Raw genomic sequence first — 19,946 nt, forward strand, 5'->3', positions numbered from 1 at the left:
TGTGCTGAGCTGGATCATGTTTTCCATTCTCCTCGGAGTGTCAGCCCGGCTGGAGAGGAACTGAGATTTCCTGTGCTCCAGACTAATAAATGAATGGAGGTGTTTACACAATGCAGGGCGCAGCCCTTTTGGAGTCTTGCTTGGCAATTAAATTGCTTTGTCTTTCACTTCTTTGTCAGCGTGTTAATGAGAGTCCTTTCTGTCCCATTTCTGAAAGGTAGCATCCTGCTTTGCTCCATTCGCTCAAGCAAAAGCTGCTTTTATGTGGCCCAGGCTATTGTGCAGAACACATTGTGCTGTTCTGTGTTCACCCTTTCTGAGTAGACTGATGACTGTAGGTAGTGCAGAGCTGGGTTTTGCTGAGCTGCTGCTTGAAAGACAACGTAGCAAAGCAAAGTAATTGAAATATTGTCATCTGATTCCTTTGGTGTCTGCCCACAAGTTGTTTGGGATTACTCGTCTTCACTGCATAATGATTTACTACAAACAGTCTATATGTAAAAAGGAATCCTGCATTCTTTGATCTTTCTTTATTCCTTTTTGGGGTTTTTTAAGTTGGCTGAGCAGGCACTAAGTTACAGCGTGGGCAAATGCCGATAAGTGGAATATAGTTTGTTGTTCATAAATTATCACTGTGTCAAATCTTCACGACTGAATGTTATAAGAAGTGATAAAAATTTGCTAGCATTGACTACTTTTCAAGTTTGTGCAGACTGAGTATGAAGTATTACTGATTTGTGTAATCTCTAGTTGAGTAAAATAATGAAATACGTGTGTGGCTTGAACACAAAAGAAGCAATTTGGTTGCTTAAGTATTGTAATGTTCAGCCATAGTCAGGGAGGTGAACCTTATGAGGAGACAGATCTTTAAAGCAGCCAGTAATTGCTCAAAAAAGGAAGTATGACTGTGCTATGAATTCATGATCTGCATGCAGACACATGGTTCAAGAGAGATTTGGTCGTTATAGGGAAAGAGTGAGGGGTTTCTGGATTTTACTTCTTTGGAAAACAGTACAGTCTAGCTGAAAATTCACAGAATAACTCATGCTGTAATGCCTTTTTGTTCAAGGATGTGTTAGTGCTTTATGAATTCTGAACTCCTCAGTACTGAAAGAGGCAAAGATGAACACCAAGTGTAGGGCTGCTCAGCACAGCGTGCAGGCTTGTGTTCTCATGCCCTGGAGTCCAGTGAGAGCTTCCAGTAAGGGGCTGTGTGGCAGCTTTTACTGCCCTGATAGCTGCTGAGCTGGGGCTCTGACTGGGGGGGCAGCAAGAGCCCCTGATGCTGGCGCTGCTCACCTGCGTGTGCCTGGCTGAGCACAGCCCAGACCTCGCCTGCCTGGGGGTGGAACTTCTCCTGGGAGGAGCTGCTGGGGTACGCTTGGGAATTGCTGCAGTAACCCATGGAACTTGTTTTGGCTTTGCCCTTTCAGGCTGAAGGGAAAACAGAAGAAAATGAGACTAACAAAAGACGTCGGAAAGGACTCTTTGGTGTCTTTGAGCAGGTTGGTGTTCAGTGGTGCCCACCTGTGTCCAGCTCCCTGATGGGCACCAGAGCTGAGGAAGTGTTGCAGGGCCAAGGTTTGGCCTTTGGAGCGTGGCAGGGAAAAAACCTCTCCCTTGAAGCCTTGAATTTACTGTGGTGTGCACTAAAGAAGAGCTAAATTAATTTTAATCGTTTGGTAGGGAGTAGAGCATTAACTAAATTGCACTAGTTTTTGTACTGACACAGGAACATTTAAGGTATTGGGTTTTTTTTTCCTTTTCCTAATTGTCTATTTAGACAATTTTTTATTTGAAGATTTTGCATTGCAGCTTGGTTTCTAGCCCTTCTCTGATTAGTCACCTTTGTGACTCTGCTTTATGAATACCAGCACTGATTAATGTTCCCTTTTACTGTGCTCTGGGACCCACAAAAAATATTTTTTGGCAATTCTTGCATGCTAAACATGTCATTTTAATATACTGTAGACTATATTTCCTTTCACCCTTTGCTGAAAAGGATGATGCATTTCTCCTCCTCTCCCTTCATGAGTGTTGTAGGAAACATAAGAAAAACACAGTTTGTTGTTTCCTTGCAGACTTCAAGCTTTCCAAGCCAGGGGACAGACAATGGGAAAGAACAGAGTGATGGCAGAGAAGGAATGAACCAGAACAAAGTCAAATCAATGGCAACTCAGCTGCTGGCAAAGTTTGAAGAGAATGCTTCAAATACAATTCTGCAGAGACAGGTAGGTCATAGATGAACATGAAAGCCATCTCTGAAATTGCACTGTAGTCCCTCCTTGTGAAGGTGATGCAGATTTCCCAGGGAAGACAGGAGTCTGTTAGGGGTCTTTGAAGTGGGTTGTCTTTTTTAATACTTTATGCAAATTAAAAGTATTTCTTTCAGTACTTGGTAAACAAATACAACTCATATAGATTGACTAATGTGTCTAACAATGGCGTATTGCTGTGTTACAGTGTCTAGAAGTCTCATGGAAGTGAGCCTGTAGAATTTGTGTTATTTGGAAGTCTAAGGTGGCCGCATACAGTATTGCAGAAGGCCTGTTGTTGCTTACAGTTTTCAAATAAAGGACACTGCATATCCTGTGAAGTCTGTCTTTATGGAAAACTTAGGGAGTGTCAAAAGGAAACCTAATCTCTTGCGAGATATGTCTGGCTGCCATTTCCATTCCAAAACTAGGCAGAGTGGAATGCATTTGTGCATTGTACAACGTTTTCATGGTTTAGTGTGACTAGAGGTATTTTAAAAACAATCCCATGCTGCCAAGGTAGAGGGGAGAAGCTCAAAATCACACTTCAGCCAGAAATAGTTGGAATCAGCAGAGTTTAGATCTGTCATCTGAAAGATCTGAAGGAAGGATAAGCAAGTTGTGCATGTTTTGAAAAAGATGGTGGCTTTCTTAATTCTTCATCCTTGTATCCATTTGTCTATTTAAATATTTAGGTCCTCCAGTAGTGTAGGCTTTATAGATGTCCAGTGACTTTGTATATCCTTGAACCAAAATTGTTTGCACACTACCTGGGTACTTGTCTGTGCCCTGAGCTTTCAGTGTGTGATAAGTGGCCAGAGATTTCCTTGGCCATGCTGGAGAAAGTTATTTTGATCATAAACTCGGTTAAAAAGTACTAAATGCGTTCAACTTTAAGTAAATCTTTGATGTTAGAAGTTGCTAATAAAATGGGTAGGTGGCAAAAATATGCAAAACGTGTTGTTACGCTTCATAGTAATGCGTCTTTAAAAAAAGCTTTTATTTCTTTCTGCCTCAGAAATTCTTTGAATCCTATTTACTCTCTTCCTTTTTTTTTCCCTCCTTCATTCTGTCTTTGCAACTTTAAAAATGCTTTACAAGGAGCTAACAGATAGACCAGCCCTGCTCTCCTCTGATCCTCCTGTTAATCCTCGCTTTGCTAAACCTATGGATCCAAGCCTTCTTCCACCTCAACCAAAAAGGCAGGTAGGAAGCTCCTGTGGGTAACACCTGGCAAGTACAGCATTTCTGTCACTGCTGGGAGCTTGCTGTTATTGTGAGCTACATAAGATATAAAGCAATATTTAGATGGAAACTGCCAAGTTCACGGACACATGTAGCTGAGAATTGTGAAAACACCATTAAAAAGTAAAAGCTATTTTGCACCTGCTTTGCCAAATGAGAAAACTCTCTGAAAGTGTGGAAATACCCTGAAAACACAAGTGTTGATTTCTTTGTTACCATACCTAGACTCCAAATTGTATGAATGTAATTACATAGCTACATTTAACACGTGAGAAAACTATAGCAGTACCTGAAAATTTGTGCATGTACTTGATGCTTTGGGCTATTGTAATGATAAGGCTAAGAGAGAAACCTGGCAAAAATATATAAGATAAAAGCTTGAGCATTGAAAAGCTGATATTGGTGCCCAGGTGTTTTATTTCTATAAGTAGAACTTGTAATAAGAATTTCTGCTGAAAGCTCTTTTGCAGCATCACATATATGGGGAAAAATTTTTGACAACGTAGTCTAAATTTTTCTCTTAGTACTTTCACTGCAAGCAATCTCATCTCAAACAGTATTGATATTCACTTTTCTTTAGAGTTTGAAATTAAACATCCTGTAATGGCATTTTAAGAGCAGTCTGCAGTGAAATGAGATCTCTATTGCATGTGGAAATCTGCAGGTCAGAAGCTATTTTATATGAAAACTCAAATTCAGAGATGTGTTCTGAACTCCTCAGCAAATGCCTTAAATCTGAAATACATTGTATACTGATTTGGATCAGACTAGATCTAGAACTATGGCAAGAATTACTGTTGAAATCCTCGTAAATATAATTTGATTATAAGCTGAGTTTCAGGGAGATGTGCTACTAAAAAACCCCAACCCAAAACCTTTGCTGTAAACCCTAGAAAAAGATGTTCTTCTGCACTGCTGCTGTCTGAGGTTTTTCACAAAAACTCAGAAGTGTAGAGAAGGATGTCAAGGCCTGCACAAGGATTTATTTCAGTGCATGTGCACAAGCACCAGAAGTGCAGTAGACAGTGTGCAGAGTGGTGTGAGAACATTTGATTTCTAGTTATGTGCATGACTGTGCCGTTCTTTTGGAAGCATCCTTAAAAGCTGCATATACTGCATGGTAGTGCAGAAATTAGAGTTTTGTTCACTTCAAGTGTTTCCCAGTTTCAGGTGGTAGCTAGGAGTGAACACGAGGTCAGGGAACCCAAACAGTCTTTAAATGGTTCTGATCATATGGCCAGGAGAGCAAAGACTGTGCACAAAACAGATCCCCAGCCCAGTCTGTCAGAAACCTCTGAAAATCTCGCGTCTGCCTGTTCTGCTGCATTTGTGCTTTCTGGAGTGCTTGAGCGTCTTCAGCACCTGGAGGAAAAAATGAAACAGGTGACAAGCAACTTCTTTTCCTTTCTGTCTCTTAAATGCCTATGATAATCTGTGTCCTGTGGTTTTGCTGGCTTGTTCTCTGTTGACTGTAGATTGTATTAAGACAAAAAGTCTTCCTGCAAACTTCTGTGTTTTGTTGATAGATGTGATTTTAACTGAAATCTCTCTCTTTCTTTTCTTGGCTGTCCTTCCCTGGCTGTCACTGCAGAAAAGAGCTCAGACCATAGCAAATAGGGAATTCCATAAAAAGAACATTAAAGAGAAAGCAGCACATCTCGCCTCAATGTTTGGATACATGGAGTTTCCGAAGGTGAATTTTAAGTTTTGCACCTGAAGAACTGCTGAATTGGAAGATGTATAAGAATTCACGAAGGGAAAGAAATTGCAGTGGTTTTGGTTTTAACTTTCTTTCATTCTGTGTGGATCTGAAAAGTAATGTGGATTCCACTGAAACTAGTAAAAAGTCTTGCTTAAATATTATTGCATTGTTTAATTAAGGTGAAACAATCCGAATCATAAAGCTAATCAGAGTGCTTTAGCAGGAGAGAAATGTGTTCAAATAAGCTATGTCTTGTGCTTAAGCACACACTGCTGGCTCACAGTTTCTGATCAGTTGCTGAGCAGTGGTACTTGGTACACTCTGGTTTTTGCTGGATTTCATTATGCCTTCTCCCAGCACTATCTTACCTTACTGCCCACTGTGAGTATTTCTATTAAAGAATAGTACAATAATATCATTTACCATGAAGATGCCATGATGATTTCCATGGGCCCTTACTGTGCAGAGGTAGTGAGAAGAGTAGAACTGTCATTGTGTTTCTGTTTTTTTTTTTTTGATGCATGACTGTGAACTTAACCTGTGTTGATGTCAGTGTCTCTTGGATAACTCTCCTGTTTCTGCTCTACACAGAATAAGCTACCTACTAAAGGCTTACCCCATTCTCAGCCCCCAACTCCCTCTTGCTCTCCACCTCATCATTCAGCTGTTGCTGCTTCATCATCTGTTGGTTCAGCTTCTTCTGCTGTTTCTTCTCAACAGGTACTCTATTAAGAGATTTTTCATGTAAAACCCAAACTTTTACTCAAGCTGCTTGAGAAATGGCTTGGATGGAAGGTGCTGCCAGCAGACCTGTAATTCACATTTAAATCAAACTTTCCTTTTTTGCTGTTGTTAATTCTGCATGTTTGTAAGAGGAATGTCATCATCAGAAATGGCTCAGGTGGAAGTTGAAGGACAAAGCAAATGGTTAACATTTTTTTACTTAATTTCTGAAAATTTTGCATTGCTGCTTATTTTAAATGATCAGCTGTTCAAATGTACCACAGGTGTGCTGAAGAAAGCTTCACATTATAAAGCAAACTGGGTGCTGTGTGGTTGGTGGCATTTATGTTTCTTTTCATAAGTATATCTGTCTGCTCTGCAGGAGAAAACCCACACCACGATGGTTATTTTAACCACGTCTTAGAATGGGCATGCCTTAGAATTGTATGAGCATTTACCAATACAGACATTTTATTGTTTTTTTAATTATTTGTGCTTTAAACTTCTGCATGTGAATAGCTAGAATACAGTTCTTTGTAACAGCAGACCTTATGGAGAGGAAACATCCATACTTGGAAAGAAGGAGATGACACTTGGGTCAGAGATACTCAGTTCTTACTACTGAGGCTGGTGTTAATGGGCTGTGGTGCAATGACTGCCTGGCTCCCAATCCCCAGGGAAATACAGGGGACATGGCCCTTCAAGGACACTGCAAGCTCAGCAGGTGCCTCACTGCAGTAATCCCCTAATTCCCTTCATTCAGCTTCAAACTAATTCCTCTGCCTGGATTTACCTCTTACTTTTTTGACCTAAGAGGTATAATGTGTGATGGGTTTTAAGCTAAGTAATGGTTTCCAAAAGATTGGGGGATAATGTTCATTTGATTTGGAGAACTTTTGTGACTCTGCAAGGAGAATAAAAGAAAACCCAAAACCCAAACCTAAGCTATCTGAAAAACCCTTTAGAATATGAGAACTAGGCTTTTAATCATATGGAAACTCTGTGAGAAATAATTTATTGGGATTTTAACATCACTTCTTGGAGAGCCTTTGTCCTGAGCAATCTTTTTTTCTGGATATTTTAAAAACTGGATTTTGTTTAAAGGGCACTGAGAGCCTTGATTAGCTTGCCTATGTATTTAAATGGTGTGGCAATAGTTTGTCGTTACTTGGTTTCACTCAGGCTGAGTTCACTTCAGCTGAAAAGTGCTCTCTTTGGAGATGCTGGCAGAATGCAGCTCAGCTGAAGCAAGAAAATCTAGTTCTGTCACCAGCACAGATATGTTCATCTCACTGGGTAAATATTTGGCTAGTTAAGTAGGACTACATTTACACTTTGGCAGATCTACATGCATGAGCATTTTGATGCCTGCATACCCAGCTCCATGTGTTGTACAGGCTGGCAGCCTCTTGTACCCTATGCATTTCATAGGTGTAAATGTGGTGCATTTTGTGTGGCATTTTGGAGAATTTTTAAACAGCAGGTCTGGTAATGATCAGGTGATTTTTGCTCCTCCTGTCAGGGGCACAGGTGGTAATAGAATCTGTCCCTGCCCTTTCACGGTCAAATTGTTGTCCCTGTGTTTTATTCTTACACATTGCACACCTTTCAGAATGCGAAAATTTTATCCTGCTCTATAAAGCACTAAATGTGACTAAATGTGTTTTGCTGTATATATAACAGTTCAACAGTATTTCAGATGCACATTGTGCATTTTCGAGTGCTGTTCAACAATACGTTTGGACCTCTCTGCTGTGAACATGCCAAAAACTGCCTGTGTCTCTGTTATCTTGAGAGGAGTTATGGGTCTCAAAACTTGAATTTCTACTCTGTTCTGAGAATTATCATTAGCTGAGTGTAGACTTCAGTGTCAGAAAGTGTTTTGGGATTGATAAATCAACAGGAAGAGCTGCTGTGTGTTGCTGTCAAGTGTTTCTCCTTTTTCCCCAGCAAACAGAAGGTAATAGAAGTGTTTTGAGTTCTGTAAGGCTTCATGATATATGACCTATAAATATCAGCACCCTCCCATGGTTTTAAATAGCTAGTGCTGTCATTTTAATTTCAGGTGAGTTCTGAGGCTGTTACCAGACATGACAAACCATTGCACCTGTTGAGTTTTGCTTGGAACAGTATTAGTTATGGGGACACAGTTATTGAAAAGGGTGGCTATGTAATTCTGTCTAATTACAGAAACTTGTTATTAAGTGTAAGTCCTGCAAAGGACACTTGAAAAGAAGGCTGTGGGACCATATTGTTTCTTCCAAGACATGCAGTCATTACAACTTAGTAAGAATTACCTTCTGTGTGCAATATGTCAATAACAATCAAAAGTACTTTCTAGCTTCAATCAGCTGTCAAAATTCACATAGTTAGAATTATGAGTTAGCCTATATTGTATTACAGGCTGGGCTTTGGTTATTCCTGTTTTCTGCTCAAGGTTGGATTAACCTTCAGAAAACTCTGTCCATCTGAGCTTTGCATGAGTGAATCCACGGCGTGTGTCGTAAGAACTGGGAAGTTTTTGCAGTCAATTTACTCCCTGCAGAGCTTGGACCAACAGCTTCCCTTCAGTGACGTGACTCTAATTGCCAGCAGTAAGCAGGGCTGTGGTGTTTCTTACACACAGTAACTTATTACTCAAATGTTGTTTATCTCAGAGAGAAAATATACGTAGCAGCTTGTATGAAAAGTAAATAAATCACCCTCAAAGCAAAATAAGACCAGGAAAATAATTAAGGATATGAAAGAACAAAGGGAAAGCATTGTATGCTTTTGGAGGCAGAGAGCATGTTTCCTTTGTTTTATGAGAATGTGACTGAGGCTTACTTGGCTGGCTGCGCAGCTCTGAATAATAACACAGGGAAATACAGAAGGCAGCTTTCTCTTCCTGTGGTAATAACCACCCTGGCCAACCTGCTGGAAAGCAGCGTGCCGCTGACAGCTCAACAGTCTGAGGAAATCACAAACACTTAGGATTTTTAAGTGTTTTCTGGTTGCTCCCTGAAATTCACCGTGTAAGGTAACTCTTTAGGACTGCTGTTCAGCAAAGGCGTAAAGCTGCCTGAACTGTGAGCAGTAGCCTGTCCCATGCAGACAGTGGCCCCAGCATTACAAAGCTGTGTGTGCCTTCAGTAGAGCAGTAGGCTCAGTAGTCCCAGTGTTTTTGAGGGTGGCAGGTGCTCTTGGGGCTGCCCTGGTGCATCCTCATCCTGCCCTGACGTTTCTGGTTGGTGACTGAGTGGCACTTGAACAGAACAGTTCTGTTGGAAGGGATGGACAACAAACATCTCTTGCCTGACCAACTCAGGGCTGACCAAAAGTTAAAGCATGATTTTAAGGGCATTGTTGCTAAATTAAATTGAAGTCTCACTTGCTTTTACTTGGAATGTGAATTCGCATTCATTATAGGAACACTTCCTTTTTAATAACATTTTTGAAGTGTGTATAAACATGCAATTTTCTTGTTTTGACTGCTTTAATGTTTACATGGATTGTTCCAATGGATGGAGAACAGAAATCAGCCAACCTGATGAATTTCAAGGAGTAGTTCAGGCTCAAGGATACTTTTCCTGAAATTCAACTACTTGCACTTCAAGCACAGCCTTGTTATTTAACTGGTTGCTCCAGTATTTATCTAGTTCAAGGAAAACTTTCTGCTTCAACTGACTTTGAATACTTTCTTTTACCTTTGATCTTGTGGACAAGAACTTGTACATTACTTGTACATGTACAACATGGCCTGGAGATTGCATAGCATATTCAGAGGTGCAAAATTTGGGGAGGAAATTTTTTTTTTTTGTTCCATGTTCTTAAACAAGTCAAAGGAATGTAGTTTTCCTGTAGTGGCAAGTAGCACTTATAGTGGTTTATAAAATGGTGTGCCACTTTGGACAGCGTTGTGGTGTGTAATTAGCAGTTAACTTTGCAGTTATTACCCACAAGTTGTCCAGATATTGAATAATATTTTAAAGTCTTTTTATACTAAACAAAACCAAACAGGATAGAAATTTGTCCCTTAAATGGCCTTTGTAGTCTTAATGTGTGTATCTTGTACCTGCCTGGATATCAGGTTAGTTATGAGATGACTCTCAAAAGATAAGGGGAGCTGTAAAGGGGAGCATGTTCCCTTGAATGTTTTTATCCATAATAATTTTTGAAAACACACCCACAGTGCATTATAAGTGTTTTTAAACTTGATAGAAAATGCTTTAAGGTTGTTTTAAAGTATTCCAAATACCGTTGCATTTATATTTTTCTCCTTTCTTCATGATAACTTTCTGGTATATTAAAACCTTCAGTTAGCAGGAGTTGGTGTGGTGGCAGCAGACAAATCATTTCACTGAGAAGAGGGTGACTTCCTTGAGATCTGGGCTCTTTGAGAGGCAAATGGAGTGTTAGCTGTGGTATCATGTATCATACCTGTAATGGAAAAAACCAGTGCCCTGAGTTCAGAAGCAGAGTACCATACCCCTGGCCAGACCAGGATGGCCTCGCTGCATTTGCTGCCAGAGAGGCTGTGGGATCTTACATTGACTAGAAAGCTGAAATCCCAATCAATACAGGAAATTTGATTTAGAGTAGAAGATACTTCTGTAAATCTGTGAGCCCTTTACTGTCTGTTTTCCAGGAGCAGAGTACCTACCTACTTGCTGCCACTCACACACTCATGCACACGCACTTTGCCCCTGTTCCAGTCCCCAGGCAGCTGTTTGGGCAGGGAAGCACAGACCATGCAGTCATTGGTCTGTCTGCTTGCATTTGGAGCCACAAAGCCTAAGCCACTGCTGGCTCCTTGCAGGCCTGATACATTTGGTTAAAAACAGCCTAACTTTCATGGCTGCAGCAGTGTGACGAGGCAGATTAAAGGAGAAGATTTCCCCTCTCACTAGCATGGTTTCTCCAATTCTCTCTGGCATTGCAATGAGTCACTGGGGAGAGGGCAAATGGTTGCCCTGTGAGCTCCAACAAAACATTTCTGTGTGGGGCTTGGCTCATACATTTTCATAGAATGTTCCCTGAAATGTCACAGTTTGGGAGTGTTAATATGGAGTTCAATCCCACCCCTGTTCTGAAATGTGACAACCAAGTCCCAGAGAAGTTGAAGTGAACAATAGGGTTTTTTTTAATGTCCGAATGTCCAACTCAGATAGCCAGGCAGTGGCTCCCAGCTCAGCCCTTTCATGGGCACAGCAGGAAGCCTTGAGGAGAAGCATTTGCTCCCATCAGGAACTTCTCCTCATCCTCAGGGAAAAGTCTGTGGGCTGCACAGAAGTCTTCTGTGGCCCCACGCTGGTTACGCATGAACATGCTTGTGTTCTGCTGGGCTTCCCCTCTGCTCTTTCTCCTGCCTCCCTGTGTCAATGTTTGCATGTGCCCAAATCATTCTTGTCCTTTTTTGTCTTTAAATTCTCTTTCAAGAGTAACTAAAGCTCTTCCTTCTATTCTTTATCTTCCTCCCTTTCCTGGTTAGACGACTGTAGGAAAGGTCTCACGTGCAATTGGAGCTGTGGCTGAAGTTCTTGTAAATCTGTATGTGAATGATCACAGACCCAAGCCACAGCTTGAACTGGTAAGACTAAACCCACAGAGAAACAGTAACTTGACTTAAGAGTAATGTTCCCAGAATGCCATCCTGACTTAAGACCCCAGTTGTGGAGCACTTGAAGCCTTATGAAAGATGTAACACTATATGAAAGAGTCAAGTGCACATCAGCACAATGTGCTGATGGAAATGTTGCTCTCCACGTCTTCTATTTCTATTACTTGACTGTGTGAATTAAAACTTCAGGAGGCTTTTATTAAATGTAATCACTGTAGAATTAGTAACAAAAGACAATTATTACTTAGGGTGGCTTCTAAAGAAAGTTTTGTGCAGTACGTGCATATGCAGTTATTTTTAACACTCGAGTGTTGAATCACCGTGCCTCCTTTTGAAGAGGGCTGTTTCTCAACTCTGACACTGTTCTGTGTTGAATTCAGAAGCGGTCTCTGGACAGAGCTGCAGGTTCTTGCCCCATTCCTCACTTACCATCCGCTGCCTCCACCACTCAGAGCTGTCAGGTACTGGAAAGCCAAGTAAGGTGTTGTGTGTGGTGATGACACTTTACTTACCAGCCAGCACTAAACTCAGTTGTTTCAGCTTCACTGTAACTATCTGATCTATTTAACACCATGGTTTTAAAAGCACATTTGTGTGGTTTTCCATTTGCATGGTTGTTTGTTTGGAAAGATTCATTTTAATGATCCATCAGAGCAAAATTGATTACTAATGGCAGATCTGGAATAGAATTCTCAACTTCTGAGCACAGGACTGCGTGACAATGACAATTGTGAGTTCTGCTTAACATTAAAAAACGGTTCCAAGGCTTCCTTTTGCTCACAAATGAAAGATGAGTTGTGTGGACTGTGTGCTACTGTCTGAATGTGCCTTGGACTTTTCCTCCTCCATCCCATGTGTGGTACCTCTCCTGTGGCAGCAGGGATAGTGGAAGGGGAGGGAGGTGGTAATGGATGTGGCAGGCACAGCGCGCTCATCTGTACCGACCTGTAACCAGCCATAATACAGTAATGCAAAGTAACATCCTCATACCTGCCTCTAATAAGAAAAGGGAAGTCCAGTGGCATCTAATCAATTTCTAGTTCACTTTTCTGTACCTTTTGCATGTCTGTGTAAGAGGGGATGAGATTCGTGGCAATTAAAGAATGTTAATTACCAGCCTTATTTCAACAGACTTTCAAAATAGTTTCATGTGGTTAATATGGATTGTATTTTGAATGCATTAAAGATGTTCTGAATGTGTGTGGTAGGAAACAAAGTGATTTTTAAAGCTAGCCAAACCCCAGGTTGGGCTGTAGTCTTGGGAGGAACATGGCTGAGGGGGGAGGCACAGCTGTGGTGATGGGAAGGGTGGTTCAGACAGCAGCTTTGAAGACTGACTGACTGCTTTTCCCCTGGAACTTAAAGCACAAGCCTGCATTTTCCTCCAGATTGTGTCTGAACTGCGAGTTCAGGGTGTTTTTTTGCTTGGCTGCAGATGCAAGTCTGCTGTTTGAGGCTGGTGAGGTGTGTCTTCACCTTCTGAGAGAGACACAAGTCCCGGAGTCAGGATGGTGCAGGGTGATGAGGGAGCACTCAGGGATGATGCTGCTCTTGGACCTGAGTAATCAAAATGTCGGTGAACTCACAGAGGGAAACTGGATGCAAGTCCAGCATCAAAGTCACCCTTTTAAAGTCCTTGTGATGTCTGATTTATTAATTTCTGCATAAACCTACAGAATTGCAGTAATGAGTAATTAAAAAGCTGACTGATGCCTACTGTAATTTTGCTTGGAGGGTGCTGTGCAACCCTTCAAGCAGCTAAAGCAGCTGCCCCCTTCATAAGGATTTATATCTGGGTGTGGAGCCACAGCTTCATGTTCTGTTTTTATCTTTGAACAGGGTTCTCTGCGAAAAGAATTCCCCAAGTCCATCGGGGGGAGTGACATTTGTTATTTCTGCAAGAAACGGGTCTATGTCATGGAGCGGCTGAGTGCAGAAGGCCACTTCTTTCACAGGGAGTGCTTCAAGTGTGAAATATGTTCTACTACACTCCGCTTAGGAATTTATGCCTTTGATGTTGAAGAAGGTAATGTAGGAGCTATTTAGGAGTATTTTGAAATGTCTGAGTATTGGTGCTCTTACTGGAGCTAAGGGGAAAGATCTGTCCTGATAGCACGGTCAGGAGGAGGTCTGCCAAGTGTGCTGTTTGTGTCCCTGCTGATTTTTGAGTCCTTGTACTTGCAGTCCTAGTTTTTCAAAAAAGTTGAGTTATGGCAGACCTGAGCTGTAAATGAAGAAATCCTCAGTGGAAAATAAGTTGAGTGAGCAAAATGCACTGTGTTGAATCACAGGTCGAAGTAAGTGGGGAAAAAGGGGTGAGGTTTCTCCAATAATATAGAGTTATTCTTATCTCCATTTAAAACTGGCCATTAAATAACATGATCTATTAGGAACAAGCCATAGCAGTGGCAGATTTACATGGATGCAAGGAATGTAGGTTATTTCTGTTACAATGGTATGGTCAGGAGTTGAAAGCAGTAGGACTGACCAAGCACAATGTGATTTATTTCAGGCTCCAGGCTGCTGTAGAACAAGAGGTTCAGATCTTGGGTGCTTCATCCCACCTAAATCCTCTGGGGTTTTCCTTTTTTTTTTTTTTTTTAGTTTGGAATGGAATTATCAAACTGAACTGAAATTCCCTTGTCTCTTCCAAAGTATTTGAGTAGACCAGAGTATTAACCTCATCTCCCTCTGCAAAAATATTAAAGATTCAAGGTCAAATTGGTTCTTTTTCAGTGTGGAGAATCTGCAAAGATGTATTTTTTAGCAATTATTGACTTTTTTTTCTGCTTGATGTCTTCTGTAGGTTTGTAACTTTGTATTTATGGGATGTTGGTTTTTTTGCTGTTTATTAATCTTATACCTGAGAGGTAGATAAATGACCTTGTGTTACTGAACGAATGTGCAAATCTGTAAAAGAAACCTATTCAGAGCAGTTAGAATCAGTGCCAGGTTTCCCATTCCTTTTGCTGCCCAACTGTTCATTATCCTGGTTTCATTTTTTTTAGTAGATGCAACAGTGATTTTTCAGTCCATATACGTGTAGATAACATATCCTGTAACTGATTTTTCCCTCTTGTAGGTAAATTTTACTGTAAACCTCATTTTACGCACTGCAAAATCAGTACGAAACACAGAAAGAGAAGGGCAACAATACAGATCCATGGAAAGGTATGGACTGATTTTATTGCAATGCAATGTTGAGGCAGCTTTATCTGGGGCAGGGTGAAATACTTGTGTGTGTGGATGTTCTCTACCTCATGTGCAGTAAAATCAGTTCTAAAATACAAACCTCCTCATTCTGTGAGTTTGGCATATTTATAATCCAGTTCTCAATGGAATTTAGCTTTTCTATGCAAAGTACAGTTGAACTTAGGAAATGAAAATGTATATAAAGACTTGAATATATCCAAAGATTTTCATTTCCAGTTGAACTGGAAATGAAAATGTATATAAAAACTGAAGACAGTAACAGAAACTGGACTTACGTACTTTAGAATCATATTTAACATTTTATTTTTTAATGCTTTTTCTAAGGAGGCGATAGATGCATGGAAGAAAGTGGAAGCCAAACCCACAGAGATCACCACAGAAAGCAGTTTGTCCACTGCTAGCAGTCCAGAGGACAGGTCCCCAGGTATCCTGACTTCCTTCTTACGGGGCACGCTAAGCTGGCCCCTGCGGGTGACCAGGGATCTGCTTGACATTCCCAGCCGCCTGTCTAACTGGATGCATGGTTTCCTGCACGCTACCCTCCTCCATTTCAGGGACAATGCATATAACTATACCTACCTGTACGAACTCCTGAGCCTTGGGGTGCCACTCCTCTGTGCTCTCCTAGAGGTACTCACTCACATGTACCGGGAAGCAGAGCTATCACTTGAAAACGTGCTTGAATGGGTGAAAAGATTCTGTAGGGTTTGAACCCTTCTGTGTGTCTTGCTCAGTTGTGCCTTTCAAATTTTCAAAATTTACAGCCTGGCTATTTTCTCGAGGGGAATTTTTGGTTTGGAGGGCTTTGTTTTTGCTCTTCGTGCAATGTGACGCATGACTTCACTGAATGGCGGATTCCTTCCGATAGCAGTGAGGTACAATTGAAATTTTCAACTCAAAATGTACTGTATGTTAGAGCATGAAGGACAGTGTCCAAACACATTTCCAGAACATGGAGTCAGATGAAGGATATTTTCTAGATTATTTCCCCACCTGTTTTATTCTGTGGTCAGACCATTGGAGAAGATGGTACATTTTGAAACCATTTTTCTTCCTATTCTCCCCAGGTAATTTTTTTCTTTTTTAGAAAAAAAGACCATGAAAAAATGTGTGTTCTTTCAGGAATATTTCTGACAAATAACTGGGGTTTGAAACCCGAGTATGGCATGTAGCTTTTTTTTTTTTTTCTTGCTTTCATCTTTGCTCTAGGTTATGAGATTTTTACTTGCATGAATGTGATTCCAAAAAATCATGTACATAATTCACATTGCTCCTACATTTACATGTGATGGATACCTTTTATTGATAGTGGGTATTATCTGTTCTACTAATTTATTTGAAGTTTTTCAATAAATTTGAAGAGCAAATGATAGTTGAGTGAAGGCTTGATTGAAATTTGAAGTCAAAGGAACTGGTAGAAAGTAGACCGGACATTCCTCAAGTCAAGGCTTCCTCATTTGGTAGCTGATATGAGGCATATCAATTTATGGAGCACTCCTCTGTAACTGAAGTCACTCCCTTCGTGCCTCTGGTCAGGCACTGCTCCCGGTGTCTTTTGGAATTTTTTAAAAATGCAGGTTTAAAACAAACATTAAAAGCCTAAAAATGTATTCTTAGGCGATAACTTCTTTGGTAATTCATTTCAATGTGTGCAGCTGGTGGCAGAAAGGTGAAATTCTATTACCTGGAGCAGCAGATGAGTAAATTTTTTTCAGATGTCCCTCAACCTTAATCAGAAGGTCTACCTTAATCTGTTAAACAGCAAGGACACAGTGACATCCCAATGCTCATTACTTTCAGCCTAGTTAGCCAGCGAGGTAAGCATGCTCCCTGCCTTTCAAGTACTTATTTATATTCAGAAGTTTACCAGGAAATAGGTAACCCAGTATGTGTCGCCTAAAATGAAAATCACCTGTAGCATTTATTTGTAGCCAGGAGAATGTGGCATAAACAATAGGAAATATTGTTGCATTCAGTTAGTAGCAAAATTGAGGATCACCTGCCAGTGGTCTCAAATGACTGTGCTGCCTGTGGGCTGGCAGGTCTTGGGGTTTGTTGTTCTGTTTTGATTTGATTTGATTTAATATAATGTGGGAAAAGATGATTTGAATTGTTTTGCCTCTTAGATATGAAAATGAAATGTGTCTGCTGTTTAAAATAAATGACAAACTGGATCTTTCTTCTAGATAGTTTGACTTTCTTTATGAGGATGAACTTTTCACTTTGTAGAGTGGTTATGTATTTTGGGGAAAAATTTGTTATTTTTATGCACAGAACTTGACAAAGTGCTTGAAGAAAATTGTTAGATATAAGGTAGCATTCCTTTGACATAAATTGCCTTTAATGCTCAAATATGTATTCAGCCAAACTTTGCTATGACATGGAGTGGACACAGCAATAATTACAGTTACATGGTGGCCATCTGTATATTTGTAATGTATCTGTACCTTACAGCATTTTAAAAACCTGACTTGGAAACCCTGTACTATTTTTAATAATCTTCTAATGATAGTAACTGTTTCACCCTAAAAAGGAGGCAGTCTGCAGTGTGGTTAATCCTGCAACACAGCAAACTGCTGAGCAGTCAAGTTTCCAAACTTGGGCTGCCATTAATTTTGGTTTCAATTTGTCAGTAGGAGAGTCTTTAGGAACACTTCTTCCTTTAAGTTTTCTCCTGCTGTTTGCTATGGCAGAGAGAGCATAATGGTAAATGTAGAGAAAATGGTGATGTAGTAAGAAACTTGGAAATCTCTGGCCAATGAACTTACAACCAAATTGATCTTACTAGTAGAAAGTGTAAAAAGAAGATTTTAAATCTTTAAATAAGATTTTAAAAAAATAAAATTTGAATTAAATTAAAATTTGGTATTAATTTTATATAGATTTGTATAATAGGGCATAAATACCTACATTTCCACAACAGAATTCAGGAACTTGCATAATGAAAATGTTTTCCTGAGGAATCTTAATTGCCATGCATATTCCACTGGGGTTTTGCAGGTGATGCAGTTGGGAGGGCTATTTTATTGGTATCACTCCAACTGGTCTATTTTTTGACTTCTTCATCTTACTGTTCTGCTAGTAGTACTCATAGCTGCTTGTCCTCATTGATAATTGAAAGAAAAAAAGGCAGTTTCATTTTGGCCGGTTATTCTTTGTACCAATGTAATCTTCCTGATGCTTTCCTACATAACCAAGTGAAGTTCTGTGTTTTCTTCCCTGCTGTCTTCTCTGCCAATCTCCCTCCTTGCTTTTAGTCCAATTCAACATTCCGGTGCTGCACCCGCTCACTGGCTGAAGCCTTTCTGCTCTCAGGTGATTTTTTTTCCAGTTCCAAAATTACATGACTAACCCCGTTGTTTGAAAGCATTTCATTGTGTGTTTTGGGTTTTTTTTTTTTTAACTGTTGGAGCAATCTGTGTGTCTGGTATATTAACGGAGCTTTGGCATGATTATTTAACCTGTTGCTGAGTTCACAGTTCTAGAAAAAGTAATGTTTTCTCTCTGTGTCTGTGCATGTGCGCTTCCCTGTGCCTTTAAGGTAAGTCAGGCAAGTAAAGGGTTTCTTGAAAGAACTTGTTAAAGCCTTATTTCTTTCAGAGAACTGAAGGAAAGAACTAAAATAAGGTCAGGGTGTGATTACCCAGCTGATTCTCTGGGTTAACATGAGCACCTGTGTGCATGGAGCTCACACACGCAGTGAGCAAGCAGTGTCTGAGCACTTCCCTGCTTTCCTACTGGAAAAGCGTGGTATGAAAGGTTCTGTAGACAAAGTAGCCAAAGCTATGCAAGTTCTAGCCTTCCACCCCAAGTGACATCGTAGGCAGGCCTAAAAGTGCATGTGGCTCTCAGGCTGACCTGCCAGCCTGCCAGAGTGCTTTGGTTTGAGTGGTTTCATTACCTGGGCCTTGCTTGGCACTCTGATGATTGGGTTTCTCCTGCTGCACGAGACGTTGTCACCCCTCTCCATGACCAACTCCCACCGTTATTTTGTATGTATTTTTTACATAACGTCCAGTTTGTATAATCACTAGCTGACAATCTAGAAGGGGAAATGAATCCCAGTAAGAACCAGGGGCTCAGGCTGCCCAGCAAGTACACTGAAGGTCTGGCTGATGTGGTCAGGACCCAGCTGTCCCTGCCGAGGACCCCTCTCAAAGGGAAGGGCCTTTGAATGGATCTTAGGAGCAGTTTTAGGAGGGCCCAGACATCCTCTGCTATCTGCCCCATTTCACACACCTCAGCCAGGAGTGTGGAGGGCAGCACGGCCAGAGCCCCAGGCTCCTTATCTTGCTGGTCTCTATATTTGCACGACTCAGCCGATTGTATTTATTTGTGTGGGTATCCTAAAATGACTTGATGGCACTGAAAGTCCCCAGGCTGTGCCCACACAGAATCTCGCTGGGTTTCAAACATCATTTCCTGCACAAATGGCTGGGATGTGACTCCCAGTGTATTTCAGGGCTGCATTGTGTTGTTACAAAGCTCTGCATGCTTTAATATGAAGATCATGACATAAAGGTCTGCCATTTCAAACCACTTCCTATTGCTGTGTTTTTTACTCTCTGTTGCAGAGTCTTCCTTGCTCTTCCTGCCCAGTGAGGATTCTGTCCTTCTCCTCCTAAATCTTCTGTCTTCATTTTACTTTATAATCTTAACTGAGTATTTTTATTAAATAGTTTTTAACTCTGTATTTAAATTTTCACATGGAAATTCTGTATTTTGCACATGGTGAAAATTGTTTTAGCTTTATTTATGATATCTGCTGTAAACAAAAATAAATGTAGTTCTTTATAAGTCTCCTTGTTTCATCTCTTCCTTTTGTAAAGATTTCCTGGGTACAGAGACTTGGTAATGACTTCACGCTGGTTTTGCACCTTCCTCTTGTGGTGGATGCTGTGGTGCTGCCCTGCTTGTGGCCTGAGCCAGAGGCCCCAGAGTTTCACTGTGGTGGTGTCATTGCATATGTGTCCCTTGTGATGCACATCAAGGTCCCTGAGGAGCTGTCCCCTTGCTGCAGATCCAGGGTGACTGGTGCTGGGATTTACCCTTCCTGTGGGCGAGGAGCTGGTGTTGGTGGGCATGGGGCACACACAAACAGCACTGTCCTTCTTTCTTTGGCCTCTGCTACCTTTCCTTACACTGTTATTTTACATATTAACATATGTCATAAAGGTAATAATGTGTTTGGATTTTTTGTTGTGTTCAG

At 40.8% G+C, this 19,946-nt stretch overlaps 1 protein-coding gene across 6 annotated transcripts in view; it reads left to right on the top strand.

The window, feature by feature from the left end:
- The window catches only part of MICAL2 (microtubule associated monooxygenase, calponin and LIM domain containing 2), a 64,758-nt gene extending 45,221 nt beyond the window's left edge, over positions 1 to 19,537 (top strand). Inside the window, exons 15-27 of one of the 6 annotated variants that reach the window (XM_041423276.1) lie at positions 1,434 to 1,505; positions 2,082 to 2,231; positions 3,357 to 3,461; positions 4,671 to 4,883; positions 5,092 to 5,193; positions 5,794 to 5,922; positions 11,396 to 11,494; positions 11,905 to 11,985; positions 13,364 to 13,550; positions 14,607 to 14,695; positions 15,062 to 15,161; positions 17,995 to 18,052; positions 19,312 to 19,537. In XM_041423276.1, coding sequence (XP_041279210.1) covers positions 1,434 to 1,505; positions 2,082 to 2,231; positions 3,357 to 3,461; positions 4,671 to 4,883; positions 5,092 to 5,193; positions 5,794 to 5,922; positions 11,396 to 11,494; positions 11,905 to 11,985; positions 13,364 to 13,550; positions 14,607 to 14,695; positions 15,062 to 15,161; positions 17,995 to 18,035 — 1,368 coding nt within the window. In that variant the 3' untranslated portion in view covers positions 18,036 to 18,052; positions 19,312 to 19,537. Of the gene's footprint in view, positions 1 to 1,433; positions 1,506 to 2,081; positions 2,232 to 3,356; positions 3,462 to 4,664; positions 4,884 to 5,091; positions 5,194 to 5,793; positions 5,923 to 11,395; positions 11,495 to 11,904; positions 11,986 to 13,363; positions 13,551 to 14,606; positions 14,696 to 15,061; positions 15,162 to 17,994; positions 18,053 to 19,311 lie in introns of all 6 variants that reach the window. The other 5 variants (XM_041423275.1, XM_041423278.1, XM_041423277.1 and 2 more) reach the window with 5 other exon arrangements.
- The last annotated feature ends 409 nt before the right edge of the window (positions 19,538 to 19,946 follow it).

This window comes from Onychostruthus taczanowskii, unplaced genomic scaffold (genome assembly GCF_017590055.1).
Source record: "Onychostruthus taczanowskii isolate IOZ18803 unplaced genomic scaffold, ASM1759005v1 scaffold76, whole genome shotgun sequence".
NCBI lineage: Eukaryota > Metazoa > Chordata > Aves > Passeriformes > Passeridae > Onychostruthus > Onychostruthus taczanowskii.